This window comes from Rhagoletis pomonella, unplaced genomic scaffold (assembly GCF_013731165.1).
Source record: "Rhagoletis pomonella isolate Grant_MI unplaced genomic scaffold, Rhpom_1.0 Rhpom_scaffold_00002, whole genome shotgun sequence".
Lineage (NCBI taxonomy): Eukaryota > Metazoa > Arthropoda > Insecta > Diptera > Tephritidae > Rhagoletis > Rhagoletis pomonella.
The window spans coordinates 72902569-72928825 of NW_023458556.1; the positions used below are offsets into that span (position 1 = coordinate 72902569).

At 40.3% G+C, this 26257-nt stretch overlaps 1 protein-coding gene across 4 annotated transcripts in view; it reads left to right on the forward strand.

The window, feature by feature from the left end:
• Positions 1-6793, forward strand: part of LOC118734040 (synaptic vesicle glycoprotein 2A-like) — an 89848-nt gene extending 83055 nt beyond the window's left edge. For 2 of the 4 annotated variants that reach the window (XM_036463733.1, XM_036463734.1), the window contains exons 2-7: positions 4468-4953; positions 5044-5404; positions 5473-5799; positions 5875-6004; positions 6082-6238; positions 6309-6793. In XM_036463733.1, the coding sequence (XP_036319626.1) occupies positions 4670-4953; positions 5044-5404; positions 5473-5799; positions 5875-6004; positions 6082-6238; positions 6309-6513 (1464 nt within the window). In that variant the 5' untranslated portion in view covers positions 4468-4669 and the 3' untranslated portion in view covers positions 6514-6793. Of the gene's footprint in view, positions 1-4295; positions 4375-4467; positions 4954-5043; positions 5405-5472; positions 5800-5874; positions 6005-6081; positions 6239-6308 lie in introns of those variants that run through there. The other 2 variants (XM_036463732.1, XM_036463735.1) reach the window with 2 other exon arrangements.
• The last annotated feature ends 19464 nt before the right edge of the window (positions 6794-26257 follow it).

Here is a 26257-nt window from a genome sequence, read left to right on the forward strand (position 1 = left end):
AGTTCACTTCGGAGGATCTGGGCATAGTCTTAGTCCAAGAGCCGTGGATGTATAAAGGTCAGGTGAAGGGCCTGACGGAGAAGTCTATCAAGGTAATCTGGGATTTATCATGTGATAACCCTAGAGCCTGTGTTATGTTAAAGAAGGAGACTAATTACTTCTGCATTTCAGAGTTTTTAACGAGAGATCTGGTGGCAATTCAACTAACGGTGAATCTCCACGGACAGGCAAGAGAAGTAGTTTTTGCTTCGGCTTACTTCGCAGGGGATGCCGCCATACCACCGGAGGAAGTCAGAGGACTAGTAGAGTACAGCGAGAAACTGCGCCTTCCATTGGTTATTGGATGTGATGCCAACGCACATAATGTACAGTGGGGCAGCACTGACACCAATAAAAGGGGTGAGCTTCTACTAGACTTTATATTAAGTAAGGACCTTAGTATTTGCAATGTAGGTTATAAGCCCACTTTTGTAACTAGGGTAAGAGAGGAAGTTCTGGACGTTACTCTTGGGAACACCTGGGCGGATAATTTGATCTCGGACTGGAGGGTCTGCTCGGAGCCCTCAATGTCGGATCATAGGATTATACAGTTTTCCCTAGAGATCTCCATGAATAGAGCCACGCCCAGTAGGAATCCTAGGAGGACCGACTGGAACAGCTATCACAGACTATTACAGGCAAACCTAACCACCACAAACGTAGAGAACAGGGCTAAGCGATGGGTGGAATTGGAGGCGAAGGTCGGCAGCCTAAGTGAGGCAATAACGGATGCCTATACATCAAGCTGCCGGCTGACTTCACCAAAAGGACAGAATAGAAACCCATGGTGGAACTCCAACCTCTCAGGTCACCGGAAAGAGGTCAGAAAACTCTTTAACCGTGCGAAACGTACTGGGAATTGGGATGACTATTTGTCAGCCCTAACCACCTATAACAAAACGATTCGCGAAGCCAAGAGAAACAGTTTTAGATTGTTCTGTGAAGGCATCACCTCCACCCCGGAGGCTGCCAGATTGCACAGAGCACTAGCTAGAGGTACAGGTGAAAACCATATGGCGATAAAACTACCAGACGGCAGCTACACCAAAAGTGAGGAAGAAAGGGCCCTGGCCCTCCTGACAACACACTTCCCAGGAGCATTGACTCCGGTAGCAGAGGATAGTGATGAATACCATAAGCCGGCCTCGGAGGACTGGAAGACGGCAAAATGCCTGTTCACCTGGTCGACCGTACGATGGGCCATCGATTCGTTTGAGCCCTATAAGACCCCTGGGGTGGACGGCTTATGGCCGATTTTACTCCAGAAAGAACTGGACCTGCTTACCCCGATTTTAATCAAAATCATGCGGGAAAGCCTGGAACTAGCGTATCTCCCAAAGTCGTGGAGGAGAGCCTGTGTCAAATTCATTCCTAAGATAGGCAAGAAAGACTACTCGCCTTCGAAATCTTTTCGCTTGATTAGTCTAACATCATTCCTTCTTAAGGCAATGGAGAAGATCATAGACAATCACATAAGGTCCACCACCCTGACGTCATTGCCGTTACATCATGGGCAACACGCCTATCGTGCAGGTAGATCGACGGATACAGCGCTGTTCCAGCTGTCATCTACCATACGGAATGCACTTGAGGGGGGGGGAGGTAACACTCTGTGCGTTTTTAGACATTGAAGGAGCCTTTGATAACACCTCACACGAGGCAGTAGATCGAGCTCTAGAGAGAAGGAACGTAGACATCCCGATCCGAAGATGGATCAGTACAATACTGCGAACAAAACTGGCAGAGACCGTAGCTGACAATAAAATCATACAGTTGATGACGGTAAAAGGCTGCCCGCAGGGGGGCGTACTGTCTCCCCTGCTTTGGAGTATACTAGTAGACGAACTACTTGAGTTACTATCCAACAACGGCATTTTGTGCCAAGGATATGCGGACGACATAGTAATTATAGCGAGGGGCAAATTTGAAAGCACCCTCTGCGACATTGCACAAAGAGCACTTATCCTAACTAAAAGATGGTGTGGCACGGTGGGCCTTAACATAAACCCCGCCAAAACAGCCGTTATTACTTTTACTAGGAGAAGAAACCTTCCAGGCATGCACCCTATAACATTAGGAGGCATAGAGATAGAAATATGTAATGAAGTAAAGTATCTAGGAGTCATCTTCGACAGCAAAATGCTATGGAATAAGCACATTGAGTACGCTGTAACAAAAGCCACACGAGCTTTAATGGTGTGCAGGAGACTTGCCGGCAAATCGTGGGGGTGCAGCCCCTACATCCTACGATGGATGTACACAATGATTGTCAGGCCAATAGTTACATATGGAGCAGTGGCATGGTCCGAGCGGGCTGCCCTCAACACGGTAAGGGCGTCGCTTTCCAAGCTGCAGCGACTGGCGTGCACCTGTATAACAGGTGCCATGCACACCTGTCCCACTGCAGCCCTGGAGGTAATCCTGGACCTGTCGCCACTGCACATAGTCATAGAACAAACCGCCAAAAAAGCCCTCCTAAATTTCATGAGGGAGGGCACTGGAAAAGGCAAGGTGGTCTCGAGCAGACTCGGAGAGGAAATCAAAAGCAAGATTCCTATCTCCCAGCTCAATAGAGACGACATGGTTAGGCTAAGAACCTTCGAGAAAAAGTTTAGAACCGAACTAGGAAGCAAGGCAACCTGGAACGAGACAATGTTGGATAACACCTTTCGGCCCCATACCCAAAGCTGGTTCACAGATGGCTCCAAAACCGACGAAGGGATAGGGGCAGGAATACATGGCCCCCAAGCCAATATCTCCATTCCCCTGGGGAACTATCCCAGTATCTTTCAGGCGGAGGTTTTTGCCATCGACATTTGTGCGGAGGTAATTCTGCAGAGACAACCGAGAAAAGAGCACATTGTCATATGCAGCGACAGTCAGGCTGCACTGAGAGCCGCTCGTCGTGTGAAATTAATTCTCGGTTGGTATGGGAATGTGTAAAGAGACTAAACGCCCTGGGGGAACTCAACATAGTACAGCTGATGTGGGTCCCGGGCCATACAGGCGTACAGGGCAACGAGGAGGCTGACAAGCTCGCTAGGGAAGCAGCAGCCACTCGACCCATAGGACCAGAACCCTTCCTTGCAGTTGGTCCTCACACTATCAGTGAAGAGTTAAGAGTAGAGGAACGAAACCTGATCAGAACACATTGGAAGAATACGCCTGGACTAAGGCAGGCGAAAGAACTTCTAGGAAGCTATAATCCCAGAAGATTCAGAGAACTAATTACACTCAACAAGACTAATTTAAGATTTATTACAGGACTGGTCACTGCAGGCTGCGGGCCCATATGCATACCTTAGGGATTAGCGCAGACGATTCCTGCCGCTATTGCGACAGGGTCCCAGAAACCCCGCGGCACATCCTCTTAGAATGTTACGCGGTGTCGAGAAGAAGGCAAACACACTTGGGGAAGCTGTGGCCCGAGGCTTCAGACATTAACTCTCTACAGCCCTCGAAACTGCTCGGTTTCATCAGAGCACTGGGGCTGGACGAGGTGTTGTGATGAGCTCCGAGGGCACAATAGACCTAAGGTCGCAGTGCACATCCTCTAACAAATCTATCTATCTATCTAAGGTATTGGACCTTCAAAAATAATGGAAATTATTAGTAAAAAAGCTTATATTTTATTTATAGCTTTTCATGTTGTAATACATAATAACACAAATAATAATACTAATAATAACCATAATAGTAATAATAACAATAACAATAATAACAGTACATAAAAAAAACTAGAACGCTGGCACTACTGTCGAAACGTTGAAGATAACGTACAACATACATTCTTCACTTGCGAGCAATATATAATATTAATAACATAATTAATTAATTAATAACACAAATAATAATAATAATGGCTAATAATGATAATGAATAATAAAAATAATTAATAGTGATTGGTTTAATTATCGTAAGCCCTAACGAAATACGACAAACTTAGTAGTTTCCAAATTTATCCTGATAAATACGTAAAACAAACAGCGTTGATGCAATGGAATTATAAATTTTATGTACATAAGTAATTTCTTTACTATACACTCAAATATCTAATACACTTAGTTTATTTTTTAAATTCTGAAAGAAAAAATTGTACCATTTAAATATCTCAAATATGATTCACTCCACCAAAGTATGTTTTTTATATTTAAGCCATACTACTCAATACGTTTCAACCATAAAATAAACAAATTGCAGCAATATAAATATGTATTTTTATATAAAATCTAAATAGGCGTACTCACTCGAAATCTTCACCCCCAACGCAATAAAATAAAATCCCATACTGCATCCATGCATACTCATATTTGTAATTGGTAACATCGAATATTTGTACGTTTTTTTTTCTATGTGTAATCGTCCATTTCCAGAATTTTTGCAAGAATGAAAAATTAATTTACAAAAAAATTTCCCACCTTATTCCAGTACTTTCAATTATACATACAGAACCAGTTAAGGTAAATCGTAAACATGGGGCCATTTCATTTTCAGAAGCTTTATCGCTTACCGGTAAGTTATTTTTACACCACGTAAAAACTACGTGAATACCAACAAAGTGACATCTATTAATTTTTTTCCATTCATAGGTTTTGGTAAGTTCAATTACTTCCTCATCTTCATCTGTGGCATGATTTTAGCGAATGTCCTATTGGAGACTGCGGCTATGGGTTTTATATTACCAATTGCACAATGTGACTTAAATCTTACAAATCAGGACAAGGGCATCTTGAGCGCTATAAGCTTTGCTGGTATCATTACAAGTTCGCATCTGTGGGGCTTTTTGGCGGATACAAAGGGACGCCGGAAAGTGATCAGACCGACGTTGTTGGCTGGATTCATAGTAACCCTATTCTCCAGTTTCTCGCACACATTTTGGGTTATGGTTTTGTTGCGATTTATTAATGGATTTTTGTAAGTTTTTTTAGATATTATAATTGTTCTCACGCTCTTTGCAAAACCTTTATTGTATTAAGTGAAATAATTTTTATTAAATTTTTTAAGCGTGTCTGGCGGTTCGGCAACAGTTTATGCCTACCTAGGCGAATTCCACACGGATAAGACCCGTTCGCGCGCTATGATGGGTTCATCATTTATCTTCGCCATCGGTGCCATGATTTTGCCAATGATTGCCTTTATTGTTATAAACCAAGACTGGGTGCTGCCTTTGCCATTTTTGGGCATCGTTTACAAGCCATGGCGTTTATTTTTGATCGTCTGTGGCATACCAGGTCTACTTTGCGGCTTGTCGATGTTTGCTTTGCCCGAGAGCCCAAAATTCTTGCTGGCCCATGGCAGAGAAGCAAAAGCTATTGAGGTGCTGCAGAAGATGCAACGTTGGAACGGTGGTACTCAAGATATGAAGGTATGTCTGACTTTAGCATTATCTCCTTAAATGATTTGGGCTAAATATTTTATGTTTATACATCTTAGCTAAAGCACATTCTTCCCGAAGAAGAACAGCCTGGCTCTATGATGCAGTTAAATAACAAATCGGCTTCTAAAGAAAACTTTGCCACCGCCTTCATGAAGAGCATGTGGAATCAAACAGTGCCTCTGTTTCACAAACAATACATTCGCGTCACATTGATCGTTTGCAACATGCAATTCTGGTTGTATGTGGTGACGAATGGCATGTATATGTGGTTCCCTCACATAATCAACAGCATGGTCGAGTTCATGAATGCTCACCCAGGCGAACATAAACAGATCTGCCATATTGTATATGACAAACATGAGAGCTTATATAAGACTGATGGTGTAAGTAGGCACGGTGGAGAATAAAACAATTTTAATACAAATTCTAATTCCGAATATCTCAAAAATGCTTTGCAGACAATGGAATGCGTAGCTAAATTGGAAAATACAACATACTTTTACTCACTAATTATGGAAATCTTGTACGCTTCCTCCTTTGCTTTCATTGGCTTGATCATCAATCGTGTTGGCAAAATGACCATTCTTTGTAAGTATTTCAAGTTCCTGATACTCTGGTATACTTTAACCCTGAGATAACTCAATCGTTTTTATTTTTATTTGCAGTCATTTCCACAATATTATTTTCCTCATGCGGCCTCGCTGCTGTATTTGTGGCCGACCCCTCGATTGCCGCGTACCTGTATGTCCTTTTCTTTTTAGTGGGGGTAGCGATAAATGTTCTAGGAGCGGCTACTGTTGAGCTTTACCCAACCCAAATGCGGTAAGAAAATTATCTAAATAATCCAGTGAATATATGTCTCAAATCAAGTTTCACTTATTCGTCCCTTTAGTGCCATGGCTATATGCGTTTCGCTGATGTTTGGCCGCTTAGGAAGTGTTGTAGGCGCTAATATAGTGGGCGCGCTGCTTGCCAATAACTGCGAACTGACTTTTTATGCCGCCTGTATTGCTTTGTATATCTGCGCTTGTATGGCACTTCTGATTCCACGAAGAACCATGGCGCCTCCAGCTAAACCCGGCTTGGACGAGGCATAGAATTGTGACCTGTTATGTATTTTAAATTGCGACTTAAATGCGGGAAGCAGACTTAATTTCGCGACAACTGGAAAGGATAAGAACGCCGTTACTATATATTGTGATGATTGTTTGTATTGTTTTTTGTGTGTGTGCTTATTTTATTATTACTTTGTGTGCAAGAGTTTAATTAATTTTTCTTGTATGTGTGGAAGAGATTGAGCGATTGGTTGTCTAGCTTAGAAAATGTGAATTGAGTAAAGAATTTAATAAAGGAATTGAAAAATTTAATATATCTATATATATTTATACTATATTAAAAAACATAATAACGCACACCCTCCAAAAGAGGCACAACCCAAAAATCAGATTCTAACTAGTTGTGGATCGTACTGATTCAATGAAATTAATGCAAAAAAGGTATACAGTAGTTTTCTATCTAAATAATATTATCACGATCAAAAAAATGTTTAAATTAACTGGAGATTACTCCTACAAGTGAGTGCGAAGAGCTTGAGATGCTGGCAAACAGAACAACCATGGGCACCTAGTGGCCGATGTCCAGAATGTACTTAAATTATGGAGCGAACACTTTTCCACCCTACTGAATGCAGCATTGAAAGTAGTGGATAAGACGAACCCCAGCCACCAGCGGATGTCGATGGAGTCAATGTCCCACCGCCTGACTATGACGAGGTAGGAATAGCGATTATGCAGCTGAAAAGCAACAAATCTGCTGAAGATGACGGCCTGCCAGTTGAAATATTCAAGTACGACGGCGAGAAGCTGATAAGATGTATCCATCAACTATCTTGCAGAATATGGTCAGATGAACGCATGCCCGACGACTGGAATTTAAACGTGCTCTGTCCCATCCACATGAAAGGCGCCATACGCGCTAACTATCGTGGGACTAGGGTTCAAAGCATAGCTTACAAGGTCTTATCGATTAAATTGTGTGAAAAACTGCAAAGTCTCCCATTTACCGGGTATTCACAATACGCCAAATCTTCGAAAACCAGCGAGAATAGGATCGACACACACCCTCCATTTGTCGATTTCAAAGCCGCTTTCGACCGCACAAATGGAAGTTGTATTTATGCCGCAATGTCTGAATTATGTATCCCCAAGAAACTAATAAGGCTGTGTAAAGTGACGTTGAGGAATACCACCAGCTCTGTCAGAATTGGGTAGGACCTCTACGATCCATTTGACACCAAACGAAGTCTCAGATAAGCCTTTTCGTTTGATTTCTTTAATCTGATGTTGGAGGAGATAATAAGAGCCACAGAACTGAACCAGTCAGGCACAATATTTTACAGGGGAGTACAATTGCTGGCGCATTCCGTCGACATCGACATTATCGGCACAAACAAGGGCTACGTATGTTTTTCCTTCTCGGGATCAGATAGATAACCAAAGCGAAGTGTCTCCTGTCATCACATAAGGGTCTTGGCACCCACGTTACTGTTGACAGTTAGAAGTTTGAAAAAGTAAACGCCTTCGTTTATTTGTGAGCCAGAATTAACAAAAATAATAATGTCAATCTTGAAATCTACAGCAGAATTACTCTTGCCAACAAGTGCTTCTTAGGGAATTGAGAAGTAAAAACTGGGCCCAATTGCACCAACTGCTTATCACTTATCACTTTACAACTTTTGGATAAGCCTTTTTTTTTAAAGTAAAGTTGATAAGTGTTGCACATTTTACAAATCAAAAAAAAACTTATCAACTTATAAAAAAGTTAGTAACTGACAAGTTTTTGGATAGGTCGATTTGAAAACCATTGCACAGCCAATTTCTTTTGCTTTTCAAATAGAGAACTTTTCGAATAAAGTGCTTAGCTAAAATGATGGAAAACGAGGGCTTAGCAAGCCCATGTGCGATTTGATAAACATTTTATTTTCTTACTATGTCGCGCGCACAAAGCAAAGCCAATAAATTGTAAAATTATTAAGGAAAAAAAGTTAGTCCGTCTTGACCATCATATGTATGATTATATCGATGGCTGAGTGGAAGAGCGACCTATCTCGGCAGCCAGTTCAAAAACGCCCTATCTCAGAAAACTTTTTAAGAACGCCCTACTTTAGAATTTTATTAAAAAATACCCTATCTCAGAATTTGGTTGAATAACGCCCTATCTCAGAATTCGGTTCAAAAACGCCCTATCTCAAACGAAAATACATTGAAAATAAGCTGAGATAGGGCGTTTTTGAATCGGCAGCTGAGATAGGGCGTTTTTCAACCAAATTCTGAAGTAGGGCATTCTTGAAAAGTTTTCTTAGATACATATGTGGTATATGGGGTATGAAAATATCCCTTTTCCCTAGTAGTAAACCTTTTAGTGTGGGCAACAATGATATTTTTTAAATAAGGCAGATCGGAATATGCGCTCTCTGGGAAGACAATACCTGTAATTATTGTACCATGCCTTGATTGAATCATAGAAAAAACGCTCTGCTCTAAAAGTTCGTTTCTGTCACATGTGATTGTTTTGCGCACAGTATACAGTAATCCAGATAGGCACAAACAAAAATGTAAATACCCTGCCAGCCACGGCTCACCACTTTCCCCTAAAATTCAAACGATTTACAAACACATTCACAACTTTTTAGTCATCTCACCCACACACTTACAAATTTTTTGTTCGAACTGTCAAAAAATGTCCCTTTGTTAGAGCTACATAGCCGATAAGAATTCGTACTCTAACAAGAATTCTATGCGTTAGAGCGAGCAAGTTAGAAACGTCGGAGTTTTGATGACAGTATATATACTGTGAAGAAATGTTACTACGAAAACTTTGAAGGTAAGAATACGTATTTAACAATTTTATTTAATTATAATGTAATTTCTTCTTTTAGATTGCAAAACAGCAGCGACTTAGCCACATTCTTAAGGTATGTATTGAGACTTTTTATATGTTTATAAATTTTACTTGATATTTTTGCTTGTTTACAGATTTGGGATTCACTATCAGCACCTTCAACGCTTGCATCTTCATCGCCAGAAGCACCATTGGAACCTTCTGCCCTCAGCTTCTTCATCGCCAGGAGCACCACCAGTACCTTCTACCCTCAGCTCCTTCATCGCCAGGAGCACCATGAGTACCTTCCGCCCTCAGCACCTTCAACGCCAGGAGCACCTTCAAAGTGTAGGTCCAACTTGTCAAATTTTGCAAAGTTGTAAGAAAACTTAATTTTTCTGAACCACCATAAATGATTTGCAACTGTTAATATATATCAAAAGAAAGGTAAACCGATTACCTTTCTTTTGATTATAACACCGTTAAAATTGCTTTACGTTTTCATAAAAGCTTTGCAACTTTTGTAAACACCTATATATAAGCAGTGGAAAAGTGGTAAAATTTTGCAAAGTTGTAAAAAACAGATTTTTTGTGAACTAGTGTAAATGATTTGTAACTGTTAATATATATCAAAAGAAAGGTAAACCGATTACCTTTCTTTTGATTATAATATTGTTAAAATCGCTTAACTTTTTTATAGAAATTTTGCAACTTTTGAAACCTTCTATATATAAGTCGGAAAAACGCAATCAAATTTTGCAAAGTTGTAATGAAACTGAATTTTTGTGAACCAGTATAAATATTTCTGATGTTTCTAACTTGCTCGCAGTGACGCATAGAATTCTTGTTAGAGTACGAATTCTTATCGGGTATGTAGCTCTAATAAAGGCAAATTTTTTGACAGTTCGACGAAAAAATTTGTAAGTGTGTGGGTGAGATGACTAAAAAGTTGTGAATGTGTTTGTAAATCGTTTGAATTTTAGGGAAAAGTGGTGAGCCATGGCTGGCAGGGTTGTTCACAGGTGTCATTTGCGTTAACCCACAAAAAAACCCAAATAAAATTCATTTTTAATATTTTCTTGTGAAAAATATTTTCAATTTTCATAAAATAAAATTAATTGAAAACCCAAATGCCACGCAATTCGTGGTTTTTGTGTAAAAGTGCTAGATGCGCTGACTCGGATTTAGTGTCCCGCGAGATGAATTTTCAAAAAAAAAAAAAGCAGTGGGAAATCGCGTGTGGAACATCATTGCCACCCACAGCACACATCTGTGAAAAACAGTTTAAATCGGCTGATTTTTCTGCTTCAGGCGTGAAGCGTAAACGTCTATGTCCTGATGCACTTCCAACACACAAGCCACACGCGATGCTGAGCAAAGCTTTGAGAATCAGTAAGTGGAATAATGGGGGTTTAACTTTGGAAAAGACCTTATCAATCAATTGTTCCAACCAAGATTATGCTTTTTCACTTGTTTCGATTAGATACACACATTTTAAAATGGGACGCCTAATGGGAACGCAAGTTGTTATTTAAACCTGTACAATTTTAGAGCCTTTATGCAGCTCTAAGAAAAATTTAGTGTTATACTTAGATACATATGTATATGTTTACATAATAAGGGCTCAAGATGCAAGCTGCTGATATGTTCAAGTTTCAAGCGACAGGCAAATATTTTCGTTGCGGTGTGGATTTTGCCGAGAAACGTTTTTGCTTTGGTCGTGGGTAAAATTTATTTCCCACATTCAAAATATGCATTCAGCCCAGGAACTAAAAACCGAAGCTCAAACTCAAACAGAGTAAGATAGGTTTATATAAATATGACCTACTATTTTAGTAATATGCTTTTAGTCCGAATGAAAACTCAGAACTACTTAAGAAAAACAAAGTCCCATTGCGGTAAATAGAAGAAGATAGTGAGGATGTAAGCTCAGCCCTAACCATAAACGCTGCAGGCCCTAGAGCATATAGACACCTTTTGAAAAGACAACAACAACTGGGTTCGAATAGTACCACTGCATGAAGGTTGTCTTCAACGCATCATTCTATTGATGACAAATTCTGCACTTGACTTTGAAGATAAAATATGTGTTTTATCCTTCGATGAAATGAAAGTCTGGAGCTGTTTCGAACTCGATCCGTTTAGTCAGGCCGTGAAGGGGCCGTGTAACTACGTTCAAGTAATTATGGCTCGTGCATTGAATTGGCGATGGAAGCAACCAATATTTTATGCCTTCAACACGCAAGTAACTGAAAAGATTCTTAGTGAAATAATTTTGAAACTGCACGACATCAATTTCACCGTTGTCGCAATCGTTTCGGATATGGGCTTCTCAAATCAGGGTCCTTGGCGAGAATTGAGGATTTAAATTAGTAGGTGTTTATTTTTATTTACATGTGTACTTGCATATTTGTAAATGTAATTACAGAATCCAGCCAAGGATGGAGAAAGGATATACGTGCCCGCTGATGTTCCTCATCTATTGAAGCTGATCAGAAATCACTTCATTGACAGTGGACTTGTGTACAACAACAAAATTATTAGTGTACACACGCTTAAAGAACTTTTGAACCACACATCGAAATCCGATCTTTCAATTGTGCACAAGTTATCCAAAGAGCATTTGACGGTAGCCAACGTTAACCCACAAAAGGTCAAATTAGCTGCTAATTTTTTTTCAAATACGGCAGCATAACTATAAGGTACTGTTATTCAAATGGATGCACTTTAAATAGCGCGTGCGATTGTGCTGATTTCATGCAACTTGTAAACAATTGGTTCGATACCATAATGCATTCAAGAAACCTTTTGGCTCTGTAATCGAAAAACAAGTTAATATTTTAAACGAAATGTCCACGGTTGTGTCAACCCCAGTAATACCAATGAAGTCCACTTTGGCACCATTTCAAAAGGGAATTATTATTACGAACACGTCACTTATAGGCTGACATAATTATATTAAGGAAAAATACAGTATTGGAGAAATATTTACCGATAATTTGCACCAATACCGATAATTGGCGCCATGAGGTATGCTGGTAGCCTCAATGATCACCCCAGCCCTCTTCAGTTCAAATACCGATTGCGGAAATATCTTTTTGGTAATATAATGTATTAAGGATATATGTACTTACATATATATGTATCATTTCCCTGAATTGCATTTATTTGTTACAGAAATACTCAGCACATCACTCAATTTTGAAGTGGATCAACATTGATTTTCATTTCATTTCATTTCATTTATTTAAGTCTATGGTTACAAAAACCTTACAGACTAGAATACAAAAATTGTCTGAATACTACATATTAGAAACTAAAACAAAAAGGAGGATTAGAAATAATGAGATAGGATCCTAGACTCAAACAAAGATCTGGGCATCGCAAAATCAAGATCAAGTTTATTAAAGATATTATTATATTCATTTAGAGCCCTAATAACGGGGGCGAAATCATAATATTTAGATTTAGCAACTTTAACATGAAATGGTAAATGAGACCGTAACGTTCTATTAGGTGTATTGAAGCATATTAGCCCCAAAAGTCCCGGAGAATCAATGGAGCCCCTGATAATATCATATATGAACATTAGGGAATGGATGGATCTTCTACTAGCAAGAGACTTAACGTTAATAAGCATACACCGAGCAGCGTAAGATGGAACAGGCTCATTAAAATGAAGCGGTTGCAGAGCAAACCGAATGAAACTTCTCTGCACTCTTTCAATTCTTAGGGAATGAGACGCATATATCGGATTCCAAATTATGGATGCGTATTCCAATTTAGACCGCACTAAGGAATTGTAAAGCAATTTGCGAGTATATGGATCTTTAAAATCTCTAGCATAGCGCCTCATGAAAGCTAAGTTAGAATACGCCTTAGGAATGATGTAATTGAATTAGGAATTCAACAACATTGCCAAGCTCAACACATGAGACTGAGTATTTTGAAGGTATTAGATTCCGTGATTTAGACAAGGTCATATGGAAACATTTATTAACATTAAGAGACAGTTTATTTCTAATGCTCCAATCAGTTAGCTTATTTAAGTCACATTGAAGTGCATAAACATCTGACGGGCAGGTAATCTCACTAAAGAGTTTCAGGTCGTCCGCGTAAAGTAGAAATTTAGAATGACTAAAACAGGCCCCAATGTCGTTTATAAACAAAACAAATAATACAGGACCAAGAATACTACCCTGAGGCACACCCGAAGTGGCCACAAAGGGGTATGATTTAGAATTCTCGATTTCAACAAAGGAGATTCTATTAGTGATATAGGACCTTAACCATGATAGGAATACTGGGTGGAAACCGAGACTTTTAAGCTTTCCTAATAAAATGTGGTGCGATACGGTATCAAATGCTTTTGAGAAATCCGTATAAATTGTATCAACTTGCAAGCCGCATTTGAAAGCAGAGATGCAGTACTCAGAAAAGACTGTCAAATTGGTAACTGTCGAGCGCCCACAAACAAAACCATGTTGATGCGGGTCTAAAATTCGTTTGATGGAGAAGCATAATTTTTCCTTGACTACTTTTTCAAATAGCTTCGAGCAAGAAGTAAGTTTAGAAATTGGCCTATACTTTTTTATATCACTCTTATTACCGGATTTGAAAATCGGTGTAATAGAGGCAACCTTCCAACGATCGATAAAAATGCCTGTAGAAAGAGAGAGATTAAAGATATATGTTAAAGGCACTGAAAGAGACGAACTGCACTTCTTAAGCAAGAAAGAGGACAGTCCATCAAGATCTCTTTTTAGAGATGTCTTTAAGGCGGAGATGCCATTAACAACGTCGAGTTCAGTGACAGCCATTAATCCAAAGTCTACAGAGTTAGAGGTATCACAATTTGAAAAATTATAGCTATCAATATCAGCGACAAAATTCGATTTGAAAAAATCTGCAAAAAGATTTACCGAATCTATCAAACCAGTAGACGACTTTTCGTTGAAGTTTAAATAAGTAGGAATATTTGAGCACCCTTTTTGGAACGAATGTATTTCCAGAAAGCTTTGGGGTTTGACTTTATCTCAAGTTCGTAGCGAGCGATATAATTATTGTATAATAATTTGTCAAGCTCATTAAATTGGCACATAAAATTTAAATATTTCTCTTTATGACTGATATTATCGGTTGCTTTATGTAATTTAAAATATTTGTTCCTTTTATTTTTTAACCTCTTTAGCTCCTTAGTGTACCAAGGTAGCTTGTGTATGCGAGCCGGAAGAAGAGAAAGATTGCTATGGAGAGTTTCTTGAATGCTAAGTAGGAAGGCTTCAAAGCACTCCGAGACATTTTTTGAAAGAAAAAGCGAATTCCAATTAATTTCAGATATGATTGAATTCAAAAGTTCGAAGTTATAATAATAATAATAATAGATTGGCGCTAACACATATGTTAGTGTTTGGCCGAGCTTCTCCTCCATCTTGTGGCGTGCGCCTTGATATTGTCACACAAAGCGGAGGGACCTACAGTTTTACGCCGACTCCGAACGGCGATTGTATTTTTATGAGAAGCTGTTTTTCATGGCAGAAATACACTCGGAGGTTTGCCATTGCCTGCCGAGGGACGACCGCTGTTAAGAAAAACCCTTTTTCTGAATTTTTTGCGATGTTGCTTTGACCAGGGCTTGAACCCAGGTGCTGGTGAGTGAAAGCGCGCACTGCTTACCACTACACCACAGCGGCCGCAAAAAGTTCGAAGTTGGCATTTCGAAAATCAAAAGACCGGGTACCGTCATTTGAGGATGAAATGTAATCGACCAATTTAAGTGATAATAATAAAGGGACGTGATGCATATCCGATTTACAGATGGGAAAATTACTTTCATTTAGCTGGAAAATCATATTTTCATCTATAAAAATTAGGTCAAGAATATTACTAAGCTTATTGAGAAGGGTATTTATTTGGGTAAGATTGATGCTAAAAAGACTGTCCAAGAAGTTAATTTCATGGGAAAAATTTACATTAGTAGGTGTTAAGGTAGCATTATTTAACAAATTAGACCAAACAATTCTATTTAGATTAAAGTCTCCTAATAAACAAAAATGGCTATCGACATTCTTTTCATAAAGATTAATAATATTATTAACATGAGATGTATATAATGATTCTAAGCTCCTGGGTGGTATGTAGGATACACAAATGAACAGTTTACCAGACGTACCAGAAATGCACACACAAAGCTGATCAAGAAGGGAATCTCGGTTCATAAGCTGAATAATTGAAGACCTAAGAGTACGCCTCACCGCAATCAAAACACCACCACCTCTCGAGAAACCAGTTTTGTTTGCATCCCTGTCTTTGCGATATGTTTGAAAGAGATTTGGGTCGAAAAACTCCGCATCAAAAAAATCATTGTTAAGCCAACTTTCAGCAATTACATAAACATCATAATCACAACAGGATGTAGCCAAAAATACTTCTTTACACTTCGTACGCATACCGGAAATATTTTGGTAATAAACATTTAAGCTAAAACTTTTTGAGATCGGACCATTGCGATTAGAGTTAGAATTAGGGTGGCAATTGCGATCCAGGCTGCTGCCTGGGAAAAAAGCGAAACGGTCGGACATTGATGCCTACTGGCCATACATTTGCCGAGTTTAAAATTTATACTCTTCAAATTTTCCAGGGAATTTTCTTCTTTAACAAGTTTATAGCATGACAAACAATTACTGGAAATGCCAGAATGTTTAACAACATAGGCAATTATATCCTCTTCGTTGACAGACGTTTTAAACGAAGAAATATGCAACCACTTTTTATTAAGATTAACATCTAGTTCAGTTGACATATTCTGACCAATAACTGCATTTTTAAACTTAGACACTTTCTTGTTGCGCACAGTAATCCAGTCGGTGGGAGCAGAGTCTTTAGCAGCTACGGCGGTGACGTTGGCAGAGTCACGACGTACTCGTCCATCGATAGACGCAGAAAGCGGGGCGGAAGCAGAACCAATCTCATTATCTTTCATGCTGCATACAGTAGTCAAATTGGTGGGATCGTTGGCAGAGTTTTCAGCAGCTTCGACGTCGGCATTAGTAGAATCACGACGTACAATTCCATCAACAGATTTAATAAGCAGAGCGGCAACGGAAGCAGTCTCATTCGGCTCACCAGCAGCAGCAGTCATTTGAGCAGAAGAAGGAGAACAAAAAGGAACAGAAGTGGGCGCAACAACAGCATTAGGCTCTCCGGTCACAGTGACTGATGGGATAAGTGGAGATTCGCGAATTGAGCCATCTGACTGAACTTTGTTGTTAGAATTATTAGAAACACATTTTTGAGAACGTAGATTGTAGGCATTGTTTTTAGATTTTGCATTAGGCACATTTTTACTGGCGCGTGAGCATCTCTCATCATTAGCAGCATTTATTTGCGAGTTGTTATTGCACGAGAATTCAGCAAATTTACATTTTAGCACATTGAGTTCTTTAGATAAATGAGTGGTCGTTGCTATTAAGTTTGATGAGACACGTAAGCAGTTATTGCAAACAAAGACAATGTTCTTATTTTCCGCGACAATTTCCGAAATCACATTTAATTGGATATTTGCACATATTGTATGAAAACTATCTTTGCAAATTTTGCACGTAATGTCAGGTTCAGAGTTTATGGGTTTATTACAATCCGAGCAGATAGCACTTCTAGGCAGTGGCATCGCCAAGAAGAATAATGAAATTAACTTTTAAATTAGATAAACACGGAGCGAGCAAAAACACGACCTTTCGCAATGACTGCACTTTTGGTTGTGATTTTGACGAAAAATAAGAAAATGCAGACCCTTTAGTTCAATTAAATGATTTTAGTGAAGTAACTACTAATTTATGCAATCAACATGGTGAAAATGACAACCAAATTGACGAACTATATGAAGACGCACTGGAATATATCGCGGGATATATAAGGGCCACTACATTGTGACTGGTGGGACATTTTACTTCAGAATGTGATAAATTGTGAACTTTAACTATGTTGTCGGAACTTATACAACAGCAAAAGATATTTTTTAAGATAGAACGATAACTAATGTATAAAATTGATTTAAAAAAATACCAAAAGATTTCTTAGTTTTGTGTAACTATCATTAGAATGAATGTGACTGGTGGGACACTGAAAAGAACTCCATTTTACCCTTATGTACTCAAAGATGAATTTTAGCCAAAACACTTAGGCCCTTATTCATAAAAGATAAAGTAGCTTTAAAAAAGGTCTATCAATTGAAAATTTTATGAAAACGTCAATTTATAAAATTCTTTAAACCTACTTTATTTTTTATGTATAAGGCCATTTATCTTCACGAACGATGCTTTTGTGTTGTAATATATGAATTATACGCTTTCGGTTTCAATAAAAATTTGGTTTATATAATCTTCAGAGAAATATTACAAAATATTTAAAGTTGTGACTGGTGTAAAGTAATTATTCATGAACTAAAAGTTTCCTTAGGCAAAAATTACAACTTCTTTTGTTTTTTTTTTAATATTTTCCAACAAATTAATGAAATGTAGTCATTTAAAATGAGGTTACTACTGAAATAGAGATAATTAGGGAATATTTAAATTTATGTCATTTTCCTCTTTTCAATGGAATGACCCATTATTAAAAAACTAAATTTAATTAACGAAATTTCGGATGATCATGGATGGGCAAAGGGGATAAATTTTGTAAGGCCAAAAAGCAATTTTTTTTTTACACAATTTATGTGATCTAATGGGGGAGTGAAGTGAATCTATAACCTATCCTTCCCAAACGACAACCTCACCCACTGCCCGTCAAGGCTTGGAGGTCCCTGTTATCGCTAACGAGGCTCTGTCGACCGGTGCGAGGCGGTATATCCTCGCTCAAGGCTGAGCTCCCGTAGTGAGGACTGGACCCGGACTGTACGTGACGTGCATCGACAAACGCTCAGGACGACCAGAACGTGATGACGGGTGGACCACTACGTACGGGACCCCAATCTTCGCGTTTGAAAACGCACCGACAAATCCAGAAGCGTCGGCTCCCTGGTCTGCGTCTGATCCATGGTGGGCGGCAGGACAACCTTCACCTGGCAGTAGGTATAAAATGCCATGCGAGGCTAGTGTTCCCACGGCTGGACGGGGTGAAGGCCTCGACGTCGGCAGCTGCTATTGCCTCCGGTGGTAAGGGACCGGTTGCACGCACTCCGAAGAGACAACTGTCTGGCGACAAGAAGACACAGCCTGAGCAGAAGCGGGTGAAAACTTCGTCGACCTTATGCTCAGCACCAGAGCTCCAGGTAGCAATCATAACCGGAATCACCCGGAAAGAAAGATTCCGACGGAAAAATGGTTGCTCCTGGAAGAAAAGATTATAAGGGCACTACTTGGCGAAATCCAGCGTACCAAAAACAACAACATTGGTATGTTTGATGGAGCCAAGTGGCAGAAGGGAGTCAAAGTTGTTGGATGCGGTAACAAGGAGTCGTTAGACTTCCTAACAAACTGCGTCCGCAACCAAGATGAACTTTGGGCCAACGCACGACTAAAAGTTGTTCCTCTCTCAGAGGTGCCATCCCGTACGACAGTGCGAGTGTGGATTCCGCCCCCCCACCCTCGTGGAGGACGAGACCTCACTAGCCCTAATCAAATGTCAGAACGTGGATGTCATCCCTGACGACTGGACGATTGTCCGAGGCCGCGCTCGCGACAAGGGTATCGGCAAGGACCTTTGGATCAAGATCGGTCCACAATCCTTGCAGATCCTCCGTCGCAAAGCCGGCCAAATAAGATATGGCATCGGTCACCTTAGGGGGATCATCCCCGATGCTGAAAGAGAATCCGAAAAGCCTAAAGGTGGTGCAGATTAATCTGCATCACTGCAGGGCAGCATCGGAGGATCTGCTGCTCTTCATGGGTGAGGAAGATGTGGACGTGGCCCTAATACAAGAACCCTGGCTAGTGGCGGGGAGGGTCACAGGTCTATCCACTAGCGACTTTCTACTTCTCACCCCACAGACCGAAGGTAAAATTAGAAGCTGTATTCTGGTTAATAAACGCACTAATATTCTCTTTCTTCCCCAATTTAGCGATTCGGACATGACAGTGGCAATGTTGGAGCAGAGGGGAGCACCCGACCTCATCCTCGCATCTTTATACATGCCATACGATGTACCCGATCCCCCGTCAATATCCTTCAGGAAACTCACCGCCTGGGCGGAGCAACGAAGGATAAATATGGTGGCTGGCTGTGACGCCAACGCTCACCACACGGCGTGGAACAGCTCGAACATCAACGATAGAGGTGAGTCACTCTTTAGTTACTTATTATCCACAAAACTTACTGTCTGTAACAAGGGTAATCACCCCACTTTCTACAATAGAATAAGGGAGGAGGTTATAGATATAACTCTTGTAACTAACTCGAACAATGTTAGGGTTGACGGCTGGCACGTCTCGACAAAATACTCTTTTTCTGATCATTGTCGCATCGTATTCTCCATTAACCTAAGCAGACCGACACTAAAACCTTATCGAAATCCTCGTAGGACAAATTGGAACAAATTCAGCCAGTTGGTGTCTGGAGCGAGTCCACCGTACACGGTGGAGCCAATTTCAGCGGACCAACTGGAGGGAGCGGTCCTCTGTCTAACGAAGTCTCTCAACGAATGTTACATAACAACCTGTCCCGAGAGCAAACCTTCTAAGCGACACCCAAGGTGGTTGACGGCCGATTTAAGGCGGCTCAGGATAGCAGCTAGGAAAGCTTTCAATAAAGCGAAGTTCACTAAGAACGCGGAGGACTGGGACGAATATCGTCGCAACTTCAATGCGTTCAAGAAAGAGATAAAGAAAGCAAAGAAGGTTTCGTGGTCCAAATTTTGCGAGGACCTCGAAACGACTACTGACTGGTGCCTCTCGAAAAACCCGGCTCCTCCCGGTTTTCTTAAAAAGCCAGGAGGAGGGCACACCGAAAGCAGCCTTGAGACACTGGAATACCTTATGGACGTCCACTTCCCTGGCTGCGGTGACGCAGGGGACACAGGAACTCCTGTGACAGAACACCCTAGTACCCACAGGCAAGACGGTCCAGTGGACGAAATCATCACTACAGACAAAGTAGCTTGGGCTATCAGATCCTTCCAACCCTACAAATCTCCGGGACCGGATGGAATCTATAGGGCGAGTCTCCTTCTAGGCTACATCCCAAAGTCATGGAGGGAGGTAAGAGTGATCTTCATTCCCAAAGCAGGAAAAGCGGGCCACAGCACTGCAAAAGATTTTAGGCCCATCAGCCTCTCATCATTTCTTCTCAAAATAATGGAGAGGCTTCTGAGTCTGCAGATCACGCAACGCCTTACTCCTGGGAACTTCAGCGAGGCTCAGCATGCCTACCGTAAAGGTAGGTCGGTTGAAACAGCCCTGCACGAGGTTGTTGGGAGTATAGAACAAGCACTGAATCACAAGGAATATGCGCTGGCAGCCTTCCTGGACGTGGAGGGCGCCTTAAACAATGTTAATTTGGCATCCATACACCACTCCATGGTAGCTGTAGGACTGGACCCATTGATCACTCTCTGGATCGACAATATGTTGAGCACCAGAAACATCAATGGCTCTTTGGGAACATCAGAAATAAGGAAAACAGCCACACGGGGCACACCTCAAAGGGGGGTGCTATCCCCCCTACTGTGGAACCTCGTGCTAAACGAATTCCTGCTTCGTACATCGAAAGCCGCTAAGATCGTTGCTTACGCGGATTACTTAGTTATTCTGGTCGTGGGAAAATTCCTCTCCACGGTCAGCGAGATTCTACAATCTGCAATTAACGATCTATCAGGGTGGGTAGAAAGAAACGGCCTAGGGGTCAATCCCACTAAAACCGAACTTGTTCTCTTCACCAAGCGATATTAAATAGACAATTTCCGACCTCCGTCCTTCAATGGAGCAAATCTCAAATTGTCAAAAGAAGCAAAGTTTTTGGGGGTTATTCTCGACTCTAAGCTTTCCTGGAAAAGGAACTCCGAAGAGCGGAGAAAGAAGGCGCTCATCCCGCTCTACTCCTGTAAAGCTACTATTGGAAAAGACTGGGGTCTGCGACCGCAGATAATACATTGGATTTATACGGCGGTAGTTAGACCTATCCTCACCTATGGCGCGCTGGTATGGTGGCAGGCGGTTGACACCAAATCCCATCTACTCAACTTGCAAAAGGTGCAACGACAAGCATGCTTATGCATAACGGGGGCGATTTTTTCAACGCCCCAGGCATCTCTAGAGACCCTGCTGGATATTCCACCTATAGACCTATATGTGAAAAGTATCGCAGCTAAAAGCGCTCTACGACTCAGAGCGTCTAACAGGCTGCGAAAAACTTGCAAAGGTCACGCCACAATCCTCGGGAGAGTGGAGGTGGAATACAGCCGCTGTGACCATCAGGTCACGGAAATTGACTTCAATCGAAACTTCGATATCCATTTTCCTGACAGAAGTGACTGGGAATTTAATATTGCTCTCAGCGATGACGAAATACCCATCTTCACGGACGGCTCCAAAATGGATATCGGAAGAGGGTCTGGGGTCTTCTCTCAGGAGCTATCTCTGAGGGAGTCGTATAGACTCCCAGACCACTGCAGTGTTTTTCAGAAGAGATATATGCAATACATATGGCGGCAAGGTTGGTGGGCATGATTGACTTAGCTCCATCTAAACTTGCCTTCGTTGTTGACAGTCAGGCGGCTATCAAAGCCTAAGGGTCGGCAACGACTAACTCGTTATGCGTTAAAGAATGCCGAAGATCCCTACGAGCTCTACAGCAACACATAATCAATCTTTACTGGGTACCGGGACATTGTGGTGTCCCGGGAAATGAGGAAGCGGACGAATGTGCTAGGAAGGGATCTGAGATGGGGCTCGGGGAAGCGACCCAAATCGTGAAACCCCCCTTGCGATTTCTGTCTTCAGAAGTCGAGAGACTGACCAGGGCAGCTACCAACAGTAGGTGGGTAAACCTTCACACCTGCAGGGTATCGCGATCACTCTGGCCACGGCTCGATGAACGAAGAACAAGGAGTCTATTAAGGCTTTCAAAGTCAAACGTCAGGCTTCTCACAGGAATACTAACGGGACACTGGACCATTGGCCACATGGCCGCCAGGTTCGGAGCCCCGCATGATTTCTGTAGAAGCTGCAGGGATGAGGAGGAGTTAGAATCCGTCCAGCACTTCCTTTTCGAGTGTCCAGCACTTCGAGGAAAACGCCTCAAGTTTCTTGGGGACCATTTCTTCGAGAATCTGAGTATCTTGGGGCAAGCTCCTCTGGAAGGACTGCTAGGATTCGCCAGAAAATCAAAATGGAGCATCACAATGGGCCTCTGCGGCTTTCGAGTGAACTCTTCTTTTCAGAGCTGCTCGTTTAACCTAACCTAACCTAACCTATGTGATGTGTTAATAGAAACAAGTACGGATATTTCTAGTAGTATGGAAATAAAAAGAATGTTTTTCAAATGCCGGATTCATTTCCGCATAAAATATTTAAACAAAATTTTAATACAAAAGCAATACAAGAAAAAACTTACTATCAATAAAAAACAACTGTACAAAATGGCAACGTAAATTTGAGGGTTTTATCAAAAAAGTTAAATTACTACAAAAACTTATCTCAAAATCATTAAGTAATGAATCGGTAGCTACCTGGTAAACTCCGTTAATTACCGACCGACTACTTGCAGTGTATTTTAGCGATTACTTTTACAAGGCAATGTCCTAGGCGGTAGTCACCATCGGCTCTCTCTGCACTACCGGGAGTTACTAAAGTAGTCACTTGCGTGATTTAGGGGCGCCCTCTGTCGTAATTTTTCGCTATTCTGCTTCCGACTGGTTCGACTCTGCACTACCATGTGCACTACCACGGGTTAATAGAGTAGCTACTTACCTAGGAGTCGGTGCAGAAGCGGTTCAAAAGTAGCTATTGACTCCAGCAGTACTGGAGGGCTGGTCTAAGACGCTTAATAGAAAGAATGTAAGGATATGCTACTTAATTAAAAATTTTGTTGTCACCAAAAAAATTTTGGTACTTTTGCACCGGTCGTTGCCTATGGGTTAATGACAGGAAACTTCTATACATACACGTTTCTTCATGTATTAATTTCCAAATAAGCATATTGCCAATGGCTGGTTTACTGTATTTTTCTGTAGTAAAGTTCAGCGAATGATTCAACTATAGTTTAAAATAGATATATTAGCAGCATCTAATATGCTATTTTTATTATAGGAATATATGTGCGCTATATGTTTTCTGCCATCTGCTGTAATTACTTAAGAAGTAAACGTCGTGGCTGTTCACCCAACCGGTCTATAGTTTTATCAATAATCTCAGATTGGTTCTGTGATACAAAACTTTCGATGTACGCTTAGAAGACACAAATCTAAAGACAACGTAATAAACAATTGAACTATAAATTTATTTATAATTTCCATTCAATCCATTTTCGGTCATTGTCGACTGCAGCCAGGTTTTTACCCTTTTTAAATAGAAGTTGGAGAAAATAACTTGATACAGAATGGGATGATCTACATATCCACTTTTTAAATCAATTTACTAATTATTTTGTTAGCGTTGAGTGTATAATTTGTTATACAGTATATATATATATAGGAAAAACCTTGAAAGTTAGCGGGGGGGCAAAATAATCGAGCAAGCATTTCGTGACACTATTTTTGAATATCTAGGCAAAAATTTGGAAGTTAGGGGGGCCCAGCCTCGCCCACTACGCACTAACCTAATATCTACTATACATTTGTGGAAGTATGTATGTTTGTATGTATGTGCCAGGTTGCAGCCTAAACGGACGGACAGAATCGAACAAAATTTTGACAGAGTATTGCCATGACACCTGGGCCTATAATAGGGTGAAAAATTGGAATCCGACAAGGGACGCACCTCTCATAGGCGTGAAATTTTTAATCAGCCCTAACTGCGGAACCATAAGTCACATGAACTTGAAATTTGGTATGCAGCCATTGCTATGGTAGGTGCTTATAATGAGTGTATATAAATGAGTGTGGAAATGAGGGCATGGCACATCCTATAGGCGTGGAATAATTTATCAGCTATAACTTCGGAACCATAAGTCCCACGAACTTGAAATTTGGGATGCAGACATATCTATGGTAGGCGCTTATAGGAGGGTATATACCCAGTAGGAAAAAAGGTAATGCATCACATGCGTGATATATAATATAATGTATTTCTAATGAGTTCTAGATTCTATTTCTGTTTAATATGTAATCAGAATTCTAATGTATCCAAAAACTCGCAAAAATTTCATATTAAATCACATTCATTCTTGCATTACTGGTAATGCAAAAATGAATGCCTCACTTTTCCTAGGGCATGGACGTGGGAAAAATAATTCATTTTTGAATGTGAAAACGGCTGTTTTACAGATTATTTTTTCGATTACTATACATTACTTTTTCCCACTGGGTATAAAAGAGTTTGTAAAAGAGGGCGTGGCCCAGCTCATAGGCGTGGAATTTTTTATCAGCTATAACTTCGGAACCATATGTTCTATGAAATTAAAATTTGGCATGCAGACGTATCTATGGTAGGTGCTTATAGTAATGTATATATATACGGGTTTATAAATGAGGGCGTGGCACATCCCATATTCGCGGAAATTTTTATCACCTATAACTTCGGAACCATAAGTTCCACGAATTTGAAATTTGGTATGCAGGTGCTTATAGGGTATATATAAATTAGTTTGAAAGAAGGGGCGTGGCACATCCCATAGGCATGAAATTTTTATCAGCCATAACTTCGGAACCATAAGTCACATGAACTTGAAATTTGGTATGCAGCCATTTCTATGGTAGGTGCTTATAATAGGGATATATACATGAGTGTGGAAAAGAGGGCGTGGACCATCCCATAGGGGTGGAGAATTTATCATATTTAACTTCTGAACCATAAGTCACATGAACTTTGGTGTACATACACATATATCCTTGGTAGGTGCTTATAGTAGGCTATATATAAGTGAGTTTATAAAAGGGGGCGTGGCACTTCCCATAGGCATGGAAATTTTTGTCAGCTAAAACTTTGGAACCATTAGTCACATGAACTTGAAATTTGGTATGCAGGCATACCTATGGTTGGTGCTTATAGTAGCGTAAATAAATATAAATTAGTTTGTAAAAGGGGGCGCGGCGCATCCTATTGGCGTGAAGTTTTTAAACAGATATAACTTCGGAACCACAGGTCACATGAACTTGAAATTTGGTGCGAAGTTCTATGATAAATGCTTATAGTAATATATATATAATTTTTTTTGAAGGGGACGTGGCACATTCCACAGGTGCAGGGTAGCCAGCTCATTTTTGAGAATTCCCTGACTTCGACAATGAAATTCTCCGATTTTGCCCGAAATTTCGTCAATTTCCCCACCCATAGATATCTCCTTATTTACAAAAAAATATTATATATGTATAATATTTACATACATAAAGTTGTCGAAAAAAATTTAGTCGACCCAAATTTTGACCAGTTTTCACAATTAATTTTTTTTTGTTAATTAATTTGAGTTATTTTTTTAACATAGCTCATTATTTAACAAAACTCGTATAAATTCAAGTTTCAAACTTTGTGCAATATTAAAAAAAAAAAATAGATCAAAGAACTTTCGTAAAAATTTCGAGCTTTTTAGTTTGACTAGTATCGCCCAGTTGTCGAAATTCGACATCTTTTTTCATACACTTTTGAATTTTACAGGTCACCAATACTAACTTCTTTACGCGAATTATTATTTTGAAGTCCACCAGCATAATTTATAGCAAATTTACAGGAAAACTAAAAATCGAATTATGAACGTTAATACCGGATTGATTAATGCTAATTCTAACAAGTCTACTCCAAATTTCTTCTGTAGCTTTTGAAATTAGACCGAAAAAGGAACCTCGATTTTCATTTATAAAAAATATGCATATGTATT